The 20,194-nt window shown below is 36.6% G+C and overlaps 2 protein-coding genes across 3 annotated transcripts; both read left to right on the forward strand.

Annotated features, from left to right (window-relative positions):
* Window positions 1-5,315, forward strand: mrps21 (mitochondrial ribosomal protein S21). The gene is made up of 2 exons (XM_079829639.1): window positions 1-112; window positions 4,047-5,315. Exons 1-2 carry the CDS (start codon window positions 30-32, stop codon window positions 4,225-4,227), a joined length of 264 nt encoding a protein of 87 aa, XP_079685765.1. The 5' UTR covers window positions 1-29; the 3' UTR covers window positions 4,228-5,315.
* Window positions 5,316-12,080: 6,765 nt separating this feature from the next.
* On the forward strand, window positions 12,081-19,688 carry ciarta (circadian associated repressor of transcription a). 2 transcript variants are annotated; one of them, XM_079829580.1, is made up of 7 exons: window positions 12,081-12,308; window positions 14,125-14,459; window positions 16,380-16,455; window positions 16,898-16,976; window positions 17,086-17,245; window positions 17,873-18,197; window positions 18,823-19,688. In XM_079829580.1, coding segments are annotated over exons 2-7 (975 nt in total). In that variant the 5' UTR covers window positions 12,081-12,308; window positions 14,125-14,126; the 3' UTR covers window positions 18,825-19,688. The 2 variants fall into 2 exon arrangements, with proteins under 2 accessions (XP_079685706.1, XP_079685705.1); XM_079829579.1 differs by lacking the exon at window positions 18,823-19,688 and having other exon boundaries at window positions 17,873-18,489.
* Window positions 19,689-20,194: the final 506 nt, after the last annotated feature.

Consider the following 20,194-nt stretch of genomic DNA (forward strand, 5'->3'; position numbering starts at 1 on the left):
AGCATAATTGACGGTAACACGGAGGAAACATGGCGAACCACCTTCGCTTCGTCGCTCGGACTGTCATGGTCCAGAACGGCAATGTCGATGCGGCATATGGCGCTCTGAGCAGGTACTTATCGGATGTCGAGCAATTTTGAGGTCTATATATTTTAGGAAATGTCGTACATCCTTTAGTTATGCTCTAGTAACTGATGTGACTGTGACCCTATCTTAACGAGTGATGTAAGCCTGCCTACCGCTACTAAGTTACTGATCTGTTCTTAGTAACGTTAGGTCATTTAGTTCAGGGACTTTCAATCTTTATGATGCCAATGACCCCCAAATATGAACCTTTTACGAGGGACCCCTTAAATACAACATATTGTTTCCAAACTTAAATTGGCCGTACTTAATTTTGGATGTATAAACCTGAAGAAGAATATTTTATTTGTATAAGCATCTTACACAATACATGTATGTAAGCAGCAGGGCCGTGCAGAGAGTTCTTCATGGGCAGGGGCTCAAATGTAAAAAAGGGGCAAAAAAAAAAAAAAAAAAAAAATATATATATATATAACCATTTCGCCAGCCTACACTTCACATAATAGGCCTGTAGGAGCCGGTGGCACTTGGGTTTTGTTAACTTTGATAGTTTCATGAAATAGTAAACGGTGTATATCAATATACATAAATACAAGTGAATTTAACTCTACTTACCATTAATGCGACTTTTGCTGCTGCTGCATGGTTTTGTTTGTTGTCAGTTAAAATCCATTTTGTCAGTGATGCAATTTATAAAATGAGACAAACCGCAGGAAATCGTTCCACAAACGTTAGTTCGTCTGTCCATGTAATTTTCAACCGATTTATGAATAAGAACAGAAAATTACCGTTTCACATCACCCAATGGAATTTGAACTTGCTTTGCCAGATCACGATTGGTTGGTGTATATACATGACAAACGGGCATTGGTGAATTGTGTAATACTTTAAAATATATAATATATAGATTTGTAATTAAATCAACACATTAGCTCTGATTATGGATGAAAAAAAAAATTGGTTTACTTTTTTCCCGCGAGGCCACACACTCTCTGAAAGGACCATATTTGGCTCGAGAGCCGCTTCCGAACAGTGGAAAATCAGCTGTCAATCAAAACGCACGCAACCCATAGCAACACATTATAGCAACGCCTCAACAGAAATTGTCCGACTTTTGAGCCGTTCGTTACTATTGTATACATTGTCATGTTATAATAATCACATTTATTTAGTTTTATTGACCACGATATTATCATTGATATTTGTCTGAGAAGGGGCACTTTTGATTCATTTTGAAAAAGGGCAGGGGCTCGAGCACCCAAAGCCCCCCCCTCTGCACGTGCCTGGTAAGCAGCTTACGCACGGCGTTAAGAAAACTGCCTTACAACCCCAGTGAGCAAGATAAAGGGGACTATAGTGAGGCAAACTCACTAGAAAGATACAAAGCAAACATATTATACGGAAATGTTTAGTCTACTTCATCTATTTTTGCTTTGTCTTTTTATTCTCTGAAATTTTCTGGGGACCCATTAGAACTTTCTGGAGGACCCCTAGGGGTCCCCAGACCCAATGCATGCACTGCCAAACCGCACTCAAGACTTTGAGCCAAACAATGGATTAAAAAAAGATTTAGTAGATTTTCCTTGTAACACACAATACCATGATTAAAGAATAATAGTATGTTATATTATGATTAACAGGTCATTAGTTTGAGGGTTAATCGTAAATGCTGTGTTTATAAACCTTGTTGCATGTGGTGTTAATTTAGTATTTTTTTGTAAGCTATTATAGTTTGTATTAATATTTTAATTTAGCTTTTATTTTTCTTTACATTTTCAGTTTATATTTCAGTTTCATTTTAGTAATTGAATGTGCTTTTTTTTTTTTTTTTAGTTCTTTTAAAGTTTCTAATATTTGTTTTTTTTCTGCATTTTTCTGCTGCATGTTTTTAATCGTTTCAGTTAAGGAAAATAACCCTGGTTGCCTGACATTGCTAGACAAATCACTTTGAATAATTAATGTCTTTAATAATCTCAATTGTGATTTTAGTGCTTTATTAGCTTGACACATCGATATGTTTCAGTTTCATTTTAGTAATTTTATGTGGTTTTTCTCTGTGCTTTGTTTTTTTTTAGTTCTTTTAGTTTTTTTTATATATATTACTGTTTAGGTTTAATATATTATTTCAGTTTTAGTTATCTTTAGTTAATTAGTAATATTAGTACTTCAACTTTAACTTATTTCGGTTATTCCGAACTAAGTAAGATTTCAAAAATTTGGATTAGTGTAACTTTTTTTGGTTTAAATCTAACATTTTAACATTTTCTGCTTTTTTCAATTAACAAAAATGTTTTTAATAGTTTCAGTTTAAGGATAATAACCCTGGTTGCCTGACCTTGTAAATGGCTAGAAAAATCACTCTGAATAATGTCTTTAACAGTGTTGGGAATAACGGCGTTATAGATAAACGGCGTTACTAACGGAATTACTTTTTTCAGTAACGAGTAATCAAACGAATTACTGTTTCTTCCGTTACAACGCCGTTAGCGTTACTGGGGAAAAAAATGCGGCGTTACTATAATTCAGTTACTATAACTGAAGCGGTTTCATCCGAACAGGCTCTCTGTCAGTCGGACCTGCAACGCGCGTGTGTGTGTGTGTGTGTGCGCGCCAGCCATGCGTGTTGGGGGTGGGTTGGGTGGTACACATAACTGATGATGATTGGTGGGTGTGAGACAAGGTTGAGGTTGATAGGTTGAGTTCACACACACACACACACACACACACACACACACACACCTATGATGCACACGCATATGCACAGTCAGCGATGGCAGTCCAACGACTTCAAAGGTAGTTTTCGCAAACTGGAAGTATAAGCGCTACTTTTTCCTCGTTGAGGTGAAAGGTAAAAATGTTTATGTAACGTGCAACTTATGCCCAGGAAGAAAGAGTCTCTCCACGTCGGTGGCAAGTAATTCTGAAGCGCCTCACATCATCATATGCCACAACATTAGTGGCTAAAAACCTAGGTGATAACGTGAGCTCCACTACCAGAGGAGTAGTAAAGAAGTACTGATACTATTTACACAATATTTACACTAGTACTGATACTACTGATAATATTTACAATAATGTATTGAATTTGATAGGTGTCTCTCACATTGTCCCACAGCAACATTACAATAGTGTACATTTAATGTACAATCTTTTATAATAGCAATTTATTCTATTTAGTGTCCAATTCATTCATTTAACATATTTAAAATTGGGGGCATCCAAGTTATTTGACAAATTGGAACATTTGAAAGAAAAAAAAGTAACACAGTAGTTACTTTCCCTGGTAATTAGTTACTTTTATAATGATGTAACTCAGTTACTAACTCAGTTACTATTTGTAAGAAGTAACTAGTAACTATAACTAATTACTTTTTTAAAGTAACGTGCCCAACACTGGTCTTTAATAGTCTCAATTTCAATTTTAGTGTGCTTTATTAGCATGACGAAACTGCATTTGTATTGCCAAAGGTTTTGCAGAGTAGCATGAGCTCTGATGAGAAACTATGTAATGTCAAATATATGAAAATAATATAAGTACTATAAAAAAAATAAATGTTTGCTATAAAATATATATTTTTTAAAAAGTATAAAATAAAAAGTTATATTAAAATATCTGTAAAGCACAAATTAAGTGAAACATAATGATATAAAGTAACAGTCCTAGGCAAATCAAATTAAGTAGTAACGTCAATGAAAAATTGTAAGGCAGATATGTCACTGCAGAAGTTTCTATAGAGGGTGCAGTTGAGTTGTAGCCTTGCAATCTGGGCTTGATCATTTGATCAAAACATGATTGTATCAAAACTCGGATAGGTTTTATAATCTTACTTTCGCAACACGTAAGCTTGGATTTGGTTTGAAAGGTTGCCTTGTTTTCAGCCATATAACCGAATAATTAATTAGGCGGTTTCATGTTTACAAATATTGTAGTTGTCACATGCTCTCTCTCTTTTTCCTTGCAGAGTGCTGTCCTCGGACGGAATAATTGAATCTGTGAGACGTAGAAGATACTATGAGAAACCCTGTCGTGAGCGACAAAGGAAGAGCTATGACAACTGTAAGAGAATCTACAACACTGAGATGGCCCGAAAGATATCTTTCGTAGCAAGGACACAAAGACAAGACCCATGGCTTGGGTGTTAAGATGACATAAACGGACTCACGTTGACCAATAGATGAGTCATGCACCGTGATCTGCCTCAGAAGCACCTTTGGTGTTTTGCGAAGATGAAGATCCACGGGAACATTTGAACACATTGACCATCATAAGGTCATTGCAGGACTGTGTTCTGTCATCACCTTATTGCCATTTTGAATGTTGTGATATTGTATGCTATTAACCATTGTTAATAGTAAAAAGTTGTTAAATCATAAGAACTTGTCATTGTTATTTAGCATCATTAACAATAAATACAAATCTGTATTTTATCGGTGTATTATCAATGCTAGTAGTTAAAATGTGCACACTGTGCAATGCTTGAAGTTTAAAGTGGTTTAAACAAATGCTAAATGAAGTGGGAACAGCAGTCACACATTAATCTTATCTTTTCTCCATGCTAACATTTTTAAAATGCAAAAGGTCTGGTAAAATCTGACACTTATCAGTGAATCATTGAAGTGGAAACAAAGATTTTTTTTCTATGTAGTTTGTCTACATTTTTAAAAGACTGGTTAAATATTGGGGCAGTATTGCTAAACTTTGTCTGTTAAAGTGGAATAACCAGGGGCTTTAAAAAAGACTAAACCAGACTTTGTCAAAAAAATATACTATGTGACATATGAATGACAGGCCCTTGAGCAAACAGTGAAATGTATGTCTCTAGTCTAGATGAAGTCATTTCACATATGAATAGTTAAAACACCACTGTGTGTCTGAATCTGGTGGCTTTAGTGCAACCTTTTTAAAGATACATATTCTTCCACCAGGGACAATTAGTTATACAGCCAAACCAAAAATGTATTCAGACATTTTCTCAGTTTATTCACTATAGTTTAGAAAATAGCAATAAGATATGTCAAGAACTGTGTACAGTTGAACTGTGTCAGAACAAATTAATCTTGATAATGTCAGATAAGTTTGATAGAATGGTATGCAATGGATTACAATTAACCAATCAGCTGTCAGTCAGCTGTTAATTTTAAGTACACAATTAGATAATACCAATTTAGGTCAACCAATTACCAAGCAATGCTTCATTTTGTTCAGTCTGTGGTGTAAAAGGTCACATTTAGCAATTAAAGAAAAAACACTTAAATCAAAACAAGGTCAGGTCAAAGTGTCTGAATAAATTTGGTCCCAAATATGTATCAATTTTACTGATAGTCCACTGTATGAAGAATAGTATAATATGTCACAGTTACATCGTACACTAAGACCGACGGAAAATGAAAAGTTGTGATTTTCTAGGCTGATATGGCTAGGAACTATACTCTCGTTTCTGCGTAATAATCAAGGAACTTTGTGCCATACCATGAGTGCAGCGGTGCAATGATATTACTCAGCGCCTGAAAATAGGCTAACTTCCGTCAACATAACCAACGTGACAACCTGCTTGCACAGAGAGCGTGCTGGGGACTATTTTCAGGCGCTGCGTAATATCATTGTGCCGCTGCACCCAGCACAGTTCCTTGATTATTACGCAGGAATGAGAGTATAGTTCCTAGCCATATCGGTCTAGAAAATCGCAACTTTTCATTTTCCGTCGGTCTTAGTGCATGATGTAACTATACACATCACAACATGTAAATAGGAAAATGTTGGCGTTATTTTGTCACTTATTGAGCTGTAGGCTAGCTGGAGCCGTTTACCTCCAGTCTTTGTGCTAAGCTAGGCTAGCGGTGGGTGTGCGTCAGACAGAGTTATGGCACGCACGGAGATGGTATGTATGTATGTATGGACTTATCTAATTCCGGGGGATACCGTGAATAAGCTAAAGTCCCAAAAAGTCGGCGTGTTCCTTTAAAAATATTACCAGACCCAAGCCAGTAGCACTCCTCTCAGAAACTGAAGCCTCCGCGCCTCGATCGCCCCTAGGTGGTCCTAACCCCCGCTCCTCCGTGTTTTCTAATGGACGCGAGACAAACTAAACAATCCAATTACACTTCAAATAATTTTTTCCAAAAGTTGGTTTCTGTCAATGTAGGCAGTTTTTATCACAATGATTTAATTTCAAGTGTTCGTTTTTTAAATAAGTTTAGTTTTAGTTAGTTATTTGATGTTATAAAAATGGGGGGCGTGACGTCATGATTGACAGCTGAGATTGACGGCTTCTCTAAGTGAAGTTGTCACTGAGGCACGAACATACTTTTTTTGGGGATTTTTGGGAGGAGATTGCAGCTTTAGCTTTAATTTCTACATTTCCATAACTGTTAATTTCCCACCAACATAATGAATTGTTCTGTATCTGTGAGAGTGTGGGCGGGCTTTTGATGTCACACCTCGACTTCCTGCTCTCTACCGCGCAGATTCCGGTCCCGAGATCGCTACTGCGCAGACCTGGTCCCAAATCTGCGCAAGATGTCAGCGCCATATTCTGACCTCTGGAGGCTTCAGTTACTTCAGCAGAAGCCAATGAAGTCGCGACGTCCCAATTTTTTTACAGTCTATGTACCAGACAGTTGACGGAACCCATTGACTTCCATTGTATTTTTTTCCCCCTATGGATGTCAATGGGTTCCGTCAACTGTTTGACTACCGAAATTCTTTAAAATATCTTATTTTTACTTCAACAAAAGAAAGAAACTCATAAAGTTTTGGAACAACATAAGGGTGAGTAAATGATGTCAGAATTGTAATTTTTGGGTGAACTATCCCTTTAAAACTGCCCCTTGACTTTAATGATAAAATAGCTTCGCTACTGAGTCGCTACATTATATTTCTCAGCAATGCATGCTTCATGAAAAATATCCATATTTACAACTTTATAGACTAAAATAACTAACTTCAGGGGGAACGCATACACATCGATTTACGACGAAAGAGTAACCATTGAACCCTTGACGCATGCATATTGACGAACGCAGAAGTGCAGAGGATAGAGCAAAACAAAACACCGGTCATGAATTAGAAGTCTAAAATGAGAATTTTTAAAGAGAAATGGCGTAGAATTTTGATTTAAGAGAAGAGGGGCTTGAGTTTGTTGCCCAGCCCTATCTGAGAGAGGCGTCAAAGCATACAATGTTCTTATACATCCCGTCATGGGTTACTCTTTTGCTGTAAGTCGGCTTGTGTACTGCTGTCCACCGGAAGCTAGTTATTTTAGTCTATAATGTTTTAAATAATGATATTTTTCTTACTCAAAGCATCACTTCGCATCAGAAGGCCTTTATTAAACCCCGGGAGCCGTGTGGAGCAGTTATATGATGGATAGATGCATTTTTATGGACTTCAAAACAGAAACATTATAAAGCTTGGAAGAGCCAGGACATTTTTTAATAGAACTCCGATTGTATTCGTCTGAAAGAAGAATGTCATATACACATAGGATGACTTGAAGGTGAGTAAATCATGGGCGAATTTTTATTTTTGGGTGAACTATCCCTTTAACTATAGTGGCTTGTTAAATATCACAGCAAAAGTGTAGTATTATAACATTATCGTTTAAGGTTAAGTTAAAACGGCCTATTCTTGTGCAATGTTTCATCTTTCACTTAAAATGCTTTCCAGAAGAAACTTATCATTAATATATCAACCCTTGATTTCTGTCATATAATTCTTCAGTCTGTAAATTCGGCATGCTTCAGTGACCAGACTGAGAAAAGCTGAATTGCACACGTGAACTGGAAGGAACTTATAGTAAGTGCTCTTCCACTGAGCTCAAGGTCTCTGTGATATTTCATGGGGGATGGGTCTCTCTCTAGGGGTCATTACGTTCAATGTATAGCTGTGGATTGGGCCTCAGCACTAGTTGAAGTGTCATGCTTTCCATGAAGTCATGTTTGCTTTTAAATCTAAAAAATCAAGACATGCCACTCCTGTTGCTTTAGCTTCTTTGGGGCTAAACAATGTAATTCACAATAGCTATTTTTCACTGCAGAGTTGTTTATTTACAGTCGACGTTTGAATGATTTCCTATTTTTAAACATAAGTATTGTCTCCAAAGCTCTGTTTGTTTGATTGGTCTAATTGTGCATGGTGAACTATGCACTGAAAAGGATCTCAAGCTGTAGTCATGTGACATTCTGCCACAGGGTTCACAATATTCTTTCAATGCATGTAAACCAGGGGGATGGGCTGCTGGGTTAGTGAGTTCATATAGTTGTGGATGGAGCCTCTCTTATGCAAAAACACTGTGCAATCAACAATGAACTAGTAAGTGAAAACAAGGATGAATGTTACTTATGCAGTAAAGAGGATATACAATTTTTGTATTGATTTAATTTCAGTTAATTTTTTTTTTTTTGTATTCATACTATTTAAAGAAAACATTCATTACTCATTTAGTTTTAAGCAAGAATCTCTGGATGTAACTCTGTTATTTGCTCTTTCATAACCCATTACTTCCTCATTAGGGCAATTAAATGACGTATATAAATATAAATATAATTGTTTTATATATCCATATTTATGAAGGACTCAAACACAACCATTAAAAAAGGTTGAAACATTCACTGATGCTCCAGAAGGAAACACGATGCATTAAGAGCCGGGGGTGAAAACTTTTGAACAGGATGAGAAATGTTTTTTTTTTCTTATTTAGTTTAAATATCAATTTGTTTTCATTTAGTACTGCCCTTCGGAAGTAACAGAAGATGCTTACATGTTTTTGGGAAGACAAATTAAGTACAATTATACCTTGCTCTTCAAATTCCAAAAGTTTTCACCCCCTGCTCTTAATACGTCCAGGTAATAGTATTAACAATCAAGTGTACATACATTTTTGAACGGGGTCATTTTTATAAACTTTTTTTTGTCTTGTGGACTATATGTAAACATATTTTATGTAAAATATCTTATTCAGGACAGTATACTAAATAAAAAATAACATGTATTTTGATCCCTCTTATTTTGCTCAAATCAAATTTTCACAGATTCTTCAAGGGGTTCACAAACTTTCAAGCAGCACTGTATGTGAGTGTATATAATATATTCACAATATTGCCAAACGTTTTGGGACGCCTGCCTTTACATGCACATGAACTTTAATGACATCCGTAGGGTTTAACAGCCTTTGGGCCAACTCCATATAAAACTCTTCTGGGAAGGCTTTCCACAAGTTTAGGAGTGTGTTTATGGGAATTTTTGACCATTCTTCTAGAAGTGCATTTGTGAGGTAATTGGCACTGATGTTGGACGAGAAGGTCTGGCTCGCAGTCACCGCTCTAATTCATCCCAAAGGTGTTCTATCGGGTTGAGGTCAGGACTCTGTGCAGGCCAGACAAGTTCCTCCACACCAAAGGCTTTCCACAAGGTTTAGGAGTGTGTTTATGGGAATTTTCGAACATTCTTCTAGAATCGCATTTGTGAGGTCAGGACTGGCTCGCAGTCTCCGCTCTAATTCATACCAAAGGTGTTCTGTGCAGGCCAGTCAAGTTCCTCCACACCAAACTCGCTCATCCATGTCTTTATGGACTTTGCTTTGTGCACTGGTGTGCAGTCATGTTGGAACAGGAAGGGGCCATCCCCAAACGGTTCCCACAAAGTTGGGAGCATGAAATTGTCTAAAATGTCTTGGTATGCTGAAGCATTAAGAGTTCCTTTCACTGGATCTAAGGGGCCAAGCCCAACCCCTGAAAAACAACCCCACACCATAATCCCCCCTCCACCAAACTTTACACTTGGCACAATGCAGTCAGGCAAGTACCGTTCTCCTGGCAACCGCCAAACCCAGACTCATCCATCAGATTGCCAGACGAGAAGCATGATTCGTCACTCCTGAGAACACGTCTCCTGCTCTAAAGACCAGTGGAAGTTATTGGATCACCTGGATTCAATGATTTGGAGGGGTGTCCCAATACTTTTGGCAATATAGTGTGTGTGTGTGTGTGTGTGTGTGTGTGTGTGTAAGCATATATATATTTATAAGTTTCTCATTTTTATTTCGTTTAACTTGATACACATCAATAACTAAAACTAAAGGTGCATCCCATGCACTATTCTATGATGTTTTGTAGTATAAATAGTATAAGTATAATAGGTATAATAGTATAAATACTCAACTGTTGCAGCTTTAATTATATAGAAGGGGAGTGGATGTCAGACTCGAATGTTGAATGACAAAATAACCATATAAAATGAATACACTATATGGTCAAGTGCAGAAGGACATAAGTGTATAGTCCGTCATTTGGGACACAACTTAAAACTAAAATAAAATGTACTGCAAAATAACTATAACTATAATTGAAATGACAGAAAATATAAAAAATATAAACAACTAAAACTATCCCAGAGATAATAAAATTACACTGATGTCCGCAAAAAAACATATGTTTGACTTAATCAAATGCAAGTGTACTGATCTGCCACAGATGAGTTTGTCTCTCCTGCTGTTAACATGGCAATAAGGGCCTTAATGTGCCCAGCCTCCCATAGAGTCGTGATTAGCAGGTTGAGATCCCATTGTCCTTGGTTTTAGCTCCAAAAATGGTGTTGCTGGTGTGACTGAGGGAAAGTTGATCTTGAGAATGTAGAGCATGGTTAACGTTTGACCTATATTCTGTTGTGTGCATTGATTGCTGACCTACAGGTGGGCAACAACAGAGCTGGGGGAAGCTGAAGTCGGTGACCTTCAATGGGTTACAGATTCACCAAGTGGGTTTTGTGTGAATTTTGGATGCAGAATTCATCAACAATGAAAAAATATGTACCTAATTTTATTTCAAACAGGTCTTCAGTAGTGATTGCACTTACTTGAAATTTGTTGTTGGCTCATAATCAATTTATCTACCCTGAAAGACTTGATAATTACTCTTGACAGTGTCCTTTTGATCATAATAACCATGAAACAAGCCACGCCCAGAATACAGAGCAATGTAATGTATCATTGTGGATAATAATGCCTGGTAAATTCGCTGACCACAGGGAGCACTCATAAGCTCATTTGTTTTGAATGAAACTGAGCCAATGGCACTTGTCCTGAGATGACCTTCTCTCATAGTTCTGCTATCAACTAAAAGGAAAGTTCAACACAAACTGATAATGATCCAAGCCTAAAAGAAATGTAAAAAATTCGAAGTGAGTGGATTATGCAATCTATAAACTAGACTTTTTTTTTTTAAAGTCTAGTTTATCTTGCAAAATGCATTTTCGTGTGACACCAGAGTTATTTTAGTATTAATGACATACAATTCTCGTGTTTTAATTAGTTTTTATTTTTTTAATTTATATTTTTATTATATATATATATGAATTTACTTTAAGTTTTAGTTATTTTAGTAGCTACATTAAGTTAAACTAAATGAAAATGAGAAATGTTGCCTTGGAAAAGCTTCTTTATATTTTAAGCTTTTTTATATATATATTTTTATATTCTATTTTATTTCAGTTAACATTGATTTTGGTTGAAGTAACAAACAATTTATTCTAAATATCAACTCTTGTGAAGATTTAAAAAAAAACCAACACAATATATAATTTTTTATATTTAAATATGTTATATAAAGCTAAATTATATAAAGCTAAATAATATAATTAAGAGTAGTATGTTTCTCTGGTTGCTTCTAAAACATTTTGAGGGTCATCTAAAATAAAGCGTTGTCAGTAAATGTATTATGTTCCAAGCAAACTGTCACGGGTACAAACTCTTCCCAATGTGGAACAACGAGCACCATCTGAATAACGTGATTCAATCCGTAGTATCTGCCTTTCCACTCGAATGCCACGTGCGAAGAGTTGGGTGTGCAAACACATGAGGCCGACCAATCACGACTCAGACATTAAAAGATTGGTTCTACTTTCTGTCCAATCAGCGACTCGCCTTTGATCCGTCAGCCAATGGGAGCGCAGCCTGCGTTGGCTTTTGTCCAGCACGTGTAGCGAATGCGGTTCACATGTTGTCCCTCGCTGTACAGTGACGTGACGTCACGTGAGCGGAGAAAGGAAGAGGATAGAAGTCCAAAAATTCTCTCAGGGACAATAGTGAGAACGACGGAGACGCCGACACAAAATCTTATTAAGCAATAAAGTGTTTGAAAGTACTTTTAGGCGTACGAATAACGCGTCAGCTCGTGTCAGTGGCGCTAGGTTGTTGTGGTACCGACCCAGAAACGACCCAGTTTTTAAGGTAAGGAAATGTTTTGAATTTTTATATTTTAAAAATGATTACAAATGTCTCTGTTATATTCCAGAAATGCTCCACGTGCATGCCATCTCGCTTGGTTGTGTGTTTACGCCACGCTTAGCTGAATAATCCCTTTGTTTTGCCAGTCTATGTTTGTCAACATCTGACGATGTCATATTTGCGATTAAAATACATTTTAAAAGTAGGAGATTACGTTTTCATTACAACCTGATACTAGCCGAACATGTGAAGTTTATAATTTAAAAAAAAATGTTTTTCTGTTGTGTTTTTCCACATGTGGTTGATGTCTTATTACTTTTAAATTATTTTAATGTTAATGTGAAGAATAATTAATTCTGATTATTGGCTTAAAAGCTAACATATAAATTATGGATTGTTATGCGTCACACCCAACATATGGTCCAAGAGCGTAGTCAACACAGCATACATTGTGTAATGTGTAATATTTACATTTATTCATGTAGCAAAAGCTTTTATCCAAAACGACTATATGTCTGTCTGTCTTCTATAAAGATTTATTTTTTATTTTTTTTAAAACACCAAACCAGTCCATCTGGTGAAAGTTAATTTGTCTTAATGGCACCGCCTAGCTGTTTATTTTTTTATGAGCCACATGCCCTCGAGAGTGTTTTTTTCAACCCAGTCTGAAATCCTACACCGTATTTATAGCTGTCCATCTAAATAGCTTTATAGGGTATAGGCATTATAAGCATGCACATATTGTATTCATGTGCTTTTCAAAACTCCTATGTTTTTTTTCTCTTGAGATACAGACCATATGTGTTATTGTGGCCTTTCACCTAGTGAAAGGAACATGGTCTGCTGTTCTTCATGGATATTGAGATTTTTTTTTTTTCCTTTTTAAATGATTGTATCTCCTTGATCTCTCTTTCTGTTTTGGACCGTGTTCCGTGTTCCTGCATTTGTTTGTTTTCATCCTTGCTTTATTTTCCCAATTGTTTGGTTGGTGCTTGCACTTCTCTTGTTTCTTGACTTACAGAAAAGGGAAGTTTCTATACATTTTTTCTTTGGTCTGTCGGGAGACCTCAACAATAAGGATTATTTTCTTCAAGTCCAGTCAAGCCAGTAGTTCAGCTTATCCTACACACACACACACACACACACACACACACACACACACACACACACACACACACACACACACACACACACACACACACACACACACACACACACACACACACACACACACACACACACACACACACACACACACACACACACACACACACCTGACAATGTTTATCAGGATACAATTGTTATAAAAGGATGTAAAATATTGCTACAAAAATATTACACAACTGTTTTCAACATTGATAAGAAATGTTTATCGAGCAGCAAATCAGCATATTAAAATGATTTCTGAAGGCTCATGTGACACTGAAGACGAGTAATGATGCAGAATTTTTTTTTATGTTAATATTTTACAATATTATTGTTTTACTGTATTTTTGATCAAATAAATGCAGCCTTGGTGAGCAATACGGCGCTTCTTTCAAAAATCTTAATGACTTCTAAGTCATTCTTGCAGTTTTAAAAAGGATTTGCAACCACAGTGTCCAAGACATACCAGTGACAGTTCTGTCAAATGGCCCCTTCCCCCATCGGTGTGCTTTCTGTTTACATGCTCTCATATTTCACATTCTTCATGCTTTTCAGCTGCCATGTTCCCTTGAGAGAAATCGCTTGCTACGATCAGTTCAGTTCATTTCAGCCCATCGCTCGTCAGCTTTAAACAATCTGCCTCCTCACACATATCTGTTTTCTCACATCTCAGTGATGCTGTCTCAAGGGAGTCCTTCCAAATGGCAAGAGCAAGATTCCCTCTCCTCGACCCCCAGTTCTCTCCTGTACAGTGAGAGCGAGCAGACGGAGGACGAATCGGAGGTCTTCTCCTCTGAGAGTAAGGCTGCAGGAGTTGTGCCTGGTCCAAAGCCATTCTCCTTCGCCAGTGGGAGCTCTCAAAATTCCAAATCGACTCTCACCTTTGTGAACAAGAGGAGTGAAAATGGTCAAACTGGATGTTCCTCAGCATCTCCAGCTTACACCGGTCAGACCGCAGCGGCATGTAAAAGGATTCCCACAGAGGGAGACCTGAGGTTCGCACGCAAAGTAAGTCTGAAAATCTCTCTACCCTGTAATTTTTGCATGCATTCTGCTTCTCTTGTATTTTGCATAAATGTCAGTCTATTCAAATGTATTTTTCGATTTAAAGGGGACCTATTATGCCCTTTTGTCTTGATTTTGTTTTCGGGGCCTACTAGAATAGGTTTTTATGCTTGAATGTAAAAAAAAACCACCATTATTTTTTACATTATTGCAGCACCTCTCAGGGGTGTGTTTTCCAAAACCAACTATGGTCATTTCTGTCATTACCAACATTGCTCAACGGAACGTGCAAAACCATAGTTGGATAACAATGCTTACTTAGACAATGTTTAGCTCCAGTGAGTTTCATCACACCACTAATGCAGCTGAACCAGGCCTTGTCCCCTTTTTTGCATATCCCTTGGGCAGGAATTATTTAAATGTGGAATATTGTGATGTGTACATAAAACTCAAGACTACATTTGAGGTGTTTCAGGGAGTGCTTATTCTGATATAAAGAATAACTTCCTTTGGAGTGACTTTGTGCTTTGTAACTTTGCAGACCTTTTTCATGCTCAAACGGCAACATTATACACTAAAGAAAGTTGAAAATGTAAAAAAGCACCAATTTTCAATTTTATACATTATTTTTTCCTCTCTGAGATCCACTTATTTAAGCCGAGTAGTTTTTTATGGGAGGCTTACATGTAAACAGTATTTTTTTTTTTGCTGCTGTACCTTTAAGCTCCCCTTTCGAATGTGAAATGCACACCGTTACTAAGCACATTCTCTCACACATCAGCTTGAGTTGCTGTCGTGTCAAATATAGTTTAGTAACTGGGCCATCCTTCAATATAAGCCTCTTTGCAAAGTCCTTGCATCCCATTGTGACAGATGCACGAACCAATATGTGCTGAAATGTTACGAACAAACAAATCTGATTGAAACGATCAAGAACCTTGTTAAATATAAATGGCAGCTTGTCCTTTTACCGTGGCTGTATCTGATCACCTAGTAGGTATCATTGACGTACACTTGTGGGTGGTCATGTTGATGCATTGATCTGTGTGCTACTTTTTAATAACACAAAGGTTTGGAAATTCAGAATGACTCATTTTGTGATGACGCCTATTGTATATGTTAGTTAGAGGCCAAGCACTACAGGTCAACAACTGTATCAGTTGGCGTTCTTCTTCTTCCACTTTTGAAGTCTATGGCAGTCCATAGAACCGTATCAAAGTTATGAAATTTGGCACACCGATAGAGGACATTAATGAACATTAACCACAGCAATTTTGGTGTCTTTAACTCAATCCTTCTTGCACCACCAACTGTCCAAAGTTGCACTTGTGTTTTTGCTAATACATTTTGAACCATAAGGGCTAGATACAAAATTATGCCTGATATATGCCTAGCGCGCCAACCGTTTTTTCCGCCGTTAAACTACCCTAAGTGCACCTGCGCCATGCACTCCGATCGTAAAATAGGGCCCTGTATGTCATTGTCACACTGACCACATCATAATAATTTGATAACAGCACCAGCTGTTGGTCAAAAGTGATAAACCATTAAATCACATTACTAGTCATTTGTATTTTATGATTTTAGCCATTTTGCCTAAAATCAACTTAATATGTCTTTAATTAATCATTGTTGCAGTTGGTCTGATGCTCCCAGCCACCTGGCATGACTTACGTGCTTGGCCCCTTAATTGCTGCTTGCAGCTATATTTTCAGCTTGTTTTTAATACAGATTTTGACTTCTAAATGTTACAGTGTGTTTTCATAGAACATCAAGCTCTTTTATTTCAAACGACCAAGGAAAGATTGATTCCTCATTATATGAGTCCTTTACATTTGCTTAAGCCTCCAAGACTCTGCCGTTATTAAATGTTTCTATGATGCTTTTATTGGTAAATAAATGTCATTATAATTTCTTTTACAGTGTTCAGAGCTGCATGGGTACATCAGGCCCCTGTTGGAGCTGTTGAATGGGTTGAAAACAGGTCGATATGATAAAGGTAATGCAGGATTTTTTATTTATATACACTACCTTTCAAAAGTGGGGCCAGTAAGATTACTTAAAAAAAAAAAAAAAAATACTTTTATTCATCAAGATTGCATTGAATTGATACAAAGTGACAGTAAAGATATGTATCATGTTACTAAAGATTAAGACTTTTACATTTTCTATTCATCAAAGAATCCTGAGAAAATGTAGCAAGGTTTCCACCAAAATATTAAACAACACAGCTGGCTGTTTTCAACATGTATTAAAATATAAAATATTATTACAACTTCAAATAATTGTTTTCTATTACAGTTTTACTATAGTTTTGATTTCAAATACAGTCAAAAACATAAAAAAATCTTTCCAACCCCAAACATGTGAATGTTAGTGCCTGTCCACACCTTATGTAATTTTAGATCTATTTTATTTATTAATTTGTTTCTTTTTGGCAGGTTTGAGCACATTTCAGCAGAGTGTTGCCATGGATAGACTGCGGAGGATTGTGGGTGTTTTACAAAAACCCGACCTTGGGTATGTTACTTTATTCTATTGAACTTGATGCATTTCTCTGCATCAGATTGAATGCATTTCATTCAATCTGCCTTTTATTAAATCATATTTTTCTGCTCTACCTCCATAGAGAGAAGTATATGGGCACTCTTCTGCAGCTGGAGATGATGTTAAAGGCCTGGTTCCCTCTGGTGAGGCCTCAGCATCGCGATGGCACCCCCTCATTCCACAATTTTATGGCTAGTCTGCCTCCACGCTGGAATCAAGACCAGTTACATATTCCCGTGAAGGTAAGCAGATAGAAGTGCTTTAAAAAACAGTATTGAGACAAAAGTCTTTCCACTTAAAGGGTTAGGTTAGTTCACCCAAAATGTTATCGCGATTATGACTTCGGAACACAAATTAAGATATTTCAATGAAATCTGAGAGATTTCTGTCCCTCCATTGACAGTCCACACAACTACCACTTTGACGCTTCAAAAAGTTCTTAAAAAATTGTAAAACTAATCCATATGAATGAAGTGGTTTAGTCAAAATTTTCTGAAGAGACACAATCGCTTTATGATGAACAGATTTAATTTATGCTTTTATTCACATATAAATATTGATCAACTCACATCAGTTGTGGTAAACGTAAGCCCAAACATGTTCGCTCAAGCGTGTGTAACGCAGCACGTTTGAGCTTCAGCAAGAACCAATGAGGTTCATTCTCGTGTTGTGCAGCATGTTTGAGCTTCCTCAAGAACCAATGTTTATGTTCGCTGAGCAAAGTTTATATGTGAATAAAAGCATAAATTAAATCGTCTTATAAAGCAATCGTGTTATATGGGTATATATCAGCGCCTTTACAGTCTACAACAATCTTGAATGGTTTACTACTGCCTCTTTCGTTAACATCAAAACCCTTTTTCTTTCAGAAACGCAGATTAAGTTGGTCAGACTCTGACTCGCAAAGTTCCTCAAGTAGCAAACGCTTTCTACAGGACGATCGAGGACCGAGCCCCAACGATACTAGCTCATGGCTCAGCTGCTCTGAAACCACATCTAGCGAACTCGAAGAAGACAGTGCAATCTGTACAAATCAAAATCTTATTACATCTGAACCCAAACACATCAGCCATCTTCTAGTTCTGCAAAAGACAAACTCCTTAATTAAAACCCCTGTGACAGCAACAAGAAGACCGCCTCCGCTTGTAATACCACCACCAGCCACAGATGGCAGCATCTTGGGCATGCAGGATTGTTCAGTGTCCTCCACAACTCCTACTTCTGTCCCACCAGCAGACTTGATGATAAGTGGGAAAGATTTGCAATGTGTAAAAGAAGAAGGGCCAGAAAAACAGGTTAATAGTAAACATTGCACAGAGATGTTAAACACATAACGTTTTGAAGTTTCTCACGTTTAAAGAAATGGCTGAAATAGCTGTTTTTTTTCCAGCCTGTTGATATTGGGAACTTGTTGTTTTTCACAAAGTGAAAAATGTTGTTCAGTTTGTCAGACTTTACATTCTGCCACACATATATGTACAACACAGAAGTTATCATATGTACAATATGGCATAAGATTTTTTTATTATAAGGTTCTAGATTATACATTTCTAAAGTCCGAGGAGGTCAGAGATGTGTCTTAAAATACGTGCTTGAGCCATATGGTCAACCGGTGAAACATGCACAGCTATCAAACACTCTACTGCACTGCCTTTCATGATAACACAGGCTTCCAACAATATTTATGAACATGGCAACAGGAAGCTAGATAATTGCAGACGAATAGTCTGATAAAACGTCCATAAAATCTACCTTAATGTCCTTTGACTTGAATTGATAACCACTTTGAGCAACGAATGGAATAGAAATGCATGTGGAGGATATTTTGAGGCAGTTTTATTTATTACTTCATTACTTGAACATATAATTCTTATAAGCAGCCTTAAAATGACCCTTAAGAGTCCATACATGTGGGCCATGGGTCATTATCATAGCTCAGTGTTGTATTTTTATTAACAACGGATGGGATGCATCATGAAGTGTTATTCTATAATCTGGTGAGCAAATGGTCATTTATTGGAAATGTTCTTGCCAAACACAGTTTGCACATTTATGTTGTTCTGCTTCCATGTTGTAAAAGTTAATTTTGTCACAGAAATCTAAGTTGTTTCCTTTTACTCCCCTGAAAAGTCTTTTTCCATTTAGAATTGGTTTTTGTTAGTATCAGCATTGCAATTATTAACCATTCTCTAAAACATATGATTATGTGGAGTGTCCCACACTGTAAAGATCACACTGAGGAAGATAAGACTCTTATTTAGCTATTTGTAGAATATATTTGAAATGATAGATGCAGTATTTGGTCTGAGCTTCATGAGGCATGAGAAGAACTTTTGTTGACTGAAACGCATGTTGTCACGTCCTTGTGCAGCTGTACGAGTATCGTGAAAATGTACGAGTATATTGTTGCCATCATAAGGAGATCATACTATAAGGGAAAAGTGCATATGAAAATGTATCGATTAACCGTTTCATGTGATTGTGGGGGTATAGCATTTTGAGGAAGTTTTTTTTATTTGTTCAGAAAGTCATCAATTTTAGCACTGTTCTTTTTTTTCTATTCATTGTTCAAACCCATTTTCTTTTGTAAGTCTGTTATTGTATCAACGTTTTTTGTCAAGGTTGCTGAAAAGTTTTTCAACATGTTCTACTTTTTGATATCATTAAATGTTTCAAAGTTTCTTATATGGTTATCTGCAATCTCTTTCTTTTAAAACCTTAATTATGGTATAGCCTATACAGCAAAAAAACTAAATACAATTGGAAATATATTTTAAATGTACACTATAACTTTAAAAAGATTGGGGCCAGGAAGGTCTTTTATTTTATATTTTTCAAAGAAATCTCTTATGCTCACCAAAGCCGCATGTTTTTTTTTACAGTTAGAAAAGTAATATTTTGAAATATTACATTTTAAAATGTATTTCTTATTTTAATTTGAATATGAATCTATTTTACATTGTAATTTATTCCTGTGATGACACGGCTGAATTTTCAGCATCATCACTCCAGTCTTCAGAGTCGCATGATCCTGCGGAAATCATTTTAATATGCTGATTTGCTGCTCAAGAAACATTTGTATATCAAGGTGGAAAACTTAATATATTTGTGGAAACGGATACATTTTTTTCTGGATTCTTTGATTTTTATTCATTTAAAGTTAAAAAGAAGAGCATTTATTTCAAATAGTT

Source organism: Gobio gobio (genome assembly GCF_949357685.1).
Source record: "Gobio gobio genome assembly, chromosome: 11".
Classification (NCBI taxonomy): domain Eukaryota; kingdom Metazoa; phylum Chordata; class Actinopteri; order Cypriniformes; family Gobionidae; genus Gobio; species Gobio gobio.

Excerpts from the sequence above, each read along its gene's own strand:
- mrps21 (XM_079829639.1), top strand. The coding sequence starts at position 30 with ATGGCGAACCACCTTCGCTTCGTCGCTCGGACTGTCATGGTCCAGAAC. Across the intron at positions 113-4,046 it reads GCATATGGCGCTCTGAGCAG|AGTGCTGTCCTCGGACGGAA; the intron begins GTACTTATCGGA and ends TTTTCCTTGCAG.
- ciarta (XM_079829579.1), top strand. The coding sequence starts at position 14,127 with ATGCTGTCTCAAGGGAGTCCTTCCAAATGGCAAGAGCAAGATTCCCTC. Across the intron at positions 14,460-16,379 it reads ACCTGAGGTTCGCACGCAAA|TGTTCAGAGCTGCATGGGTA; the intron begins GTAAGTCTGAAA and ends TTTCTTTTACAG. Across the intron at positions 17,246-17,872 it reads AGTTACATATTCCCGTGAAG|AAACGCAGATTAAGTTGGTC; the intron begins GTAAGCAGATAG and ends TTTTTCTTTCAG.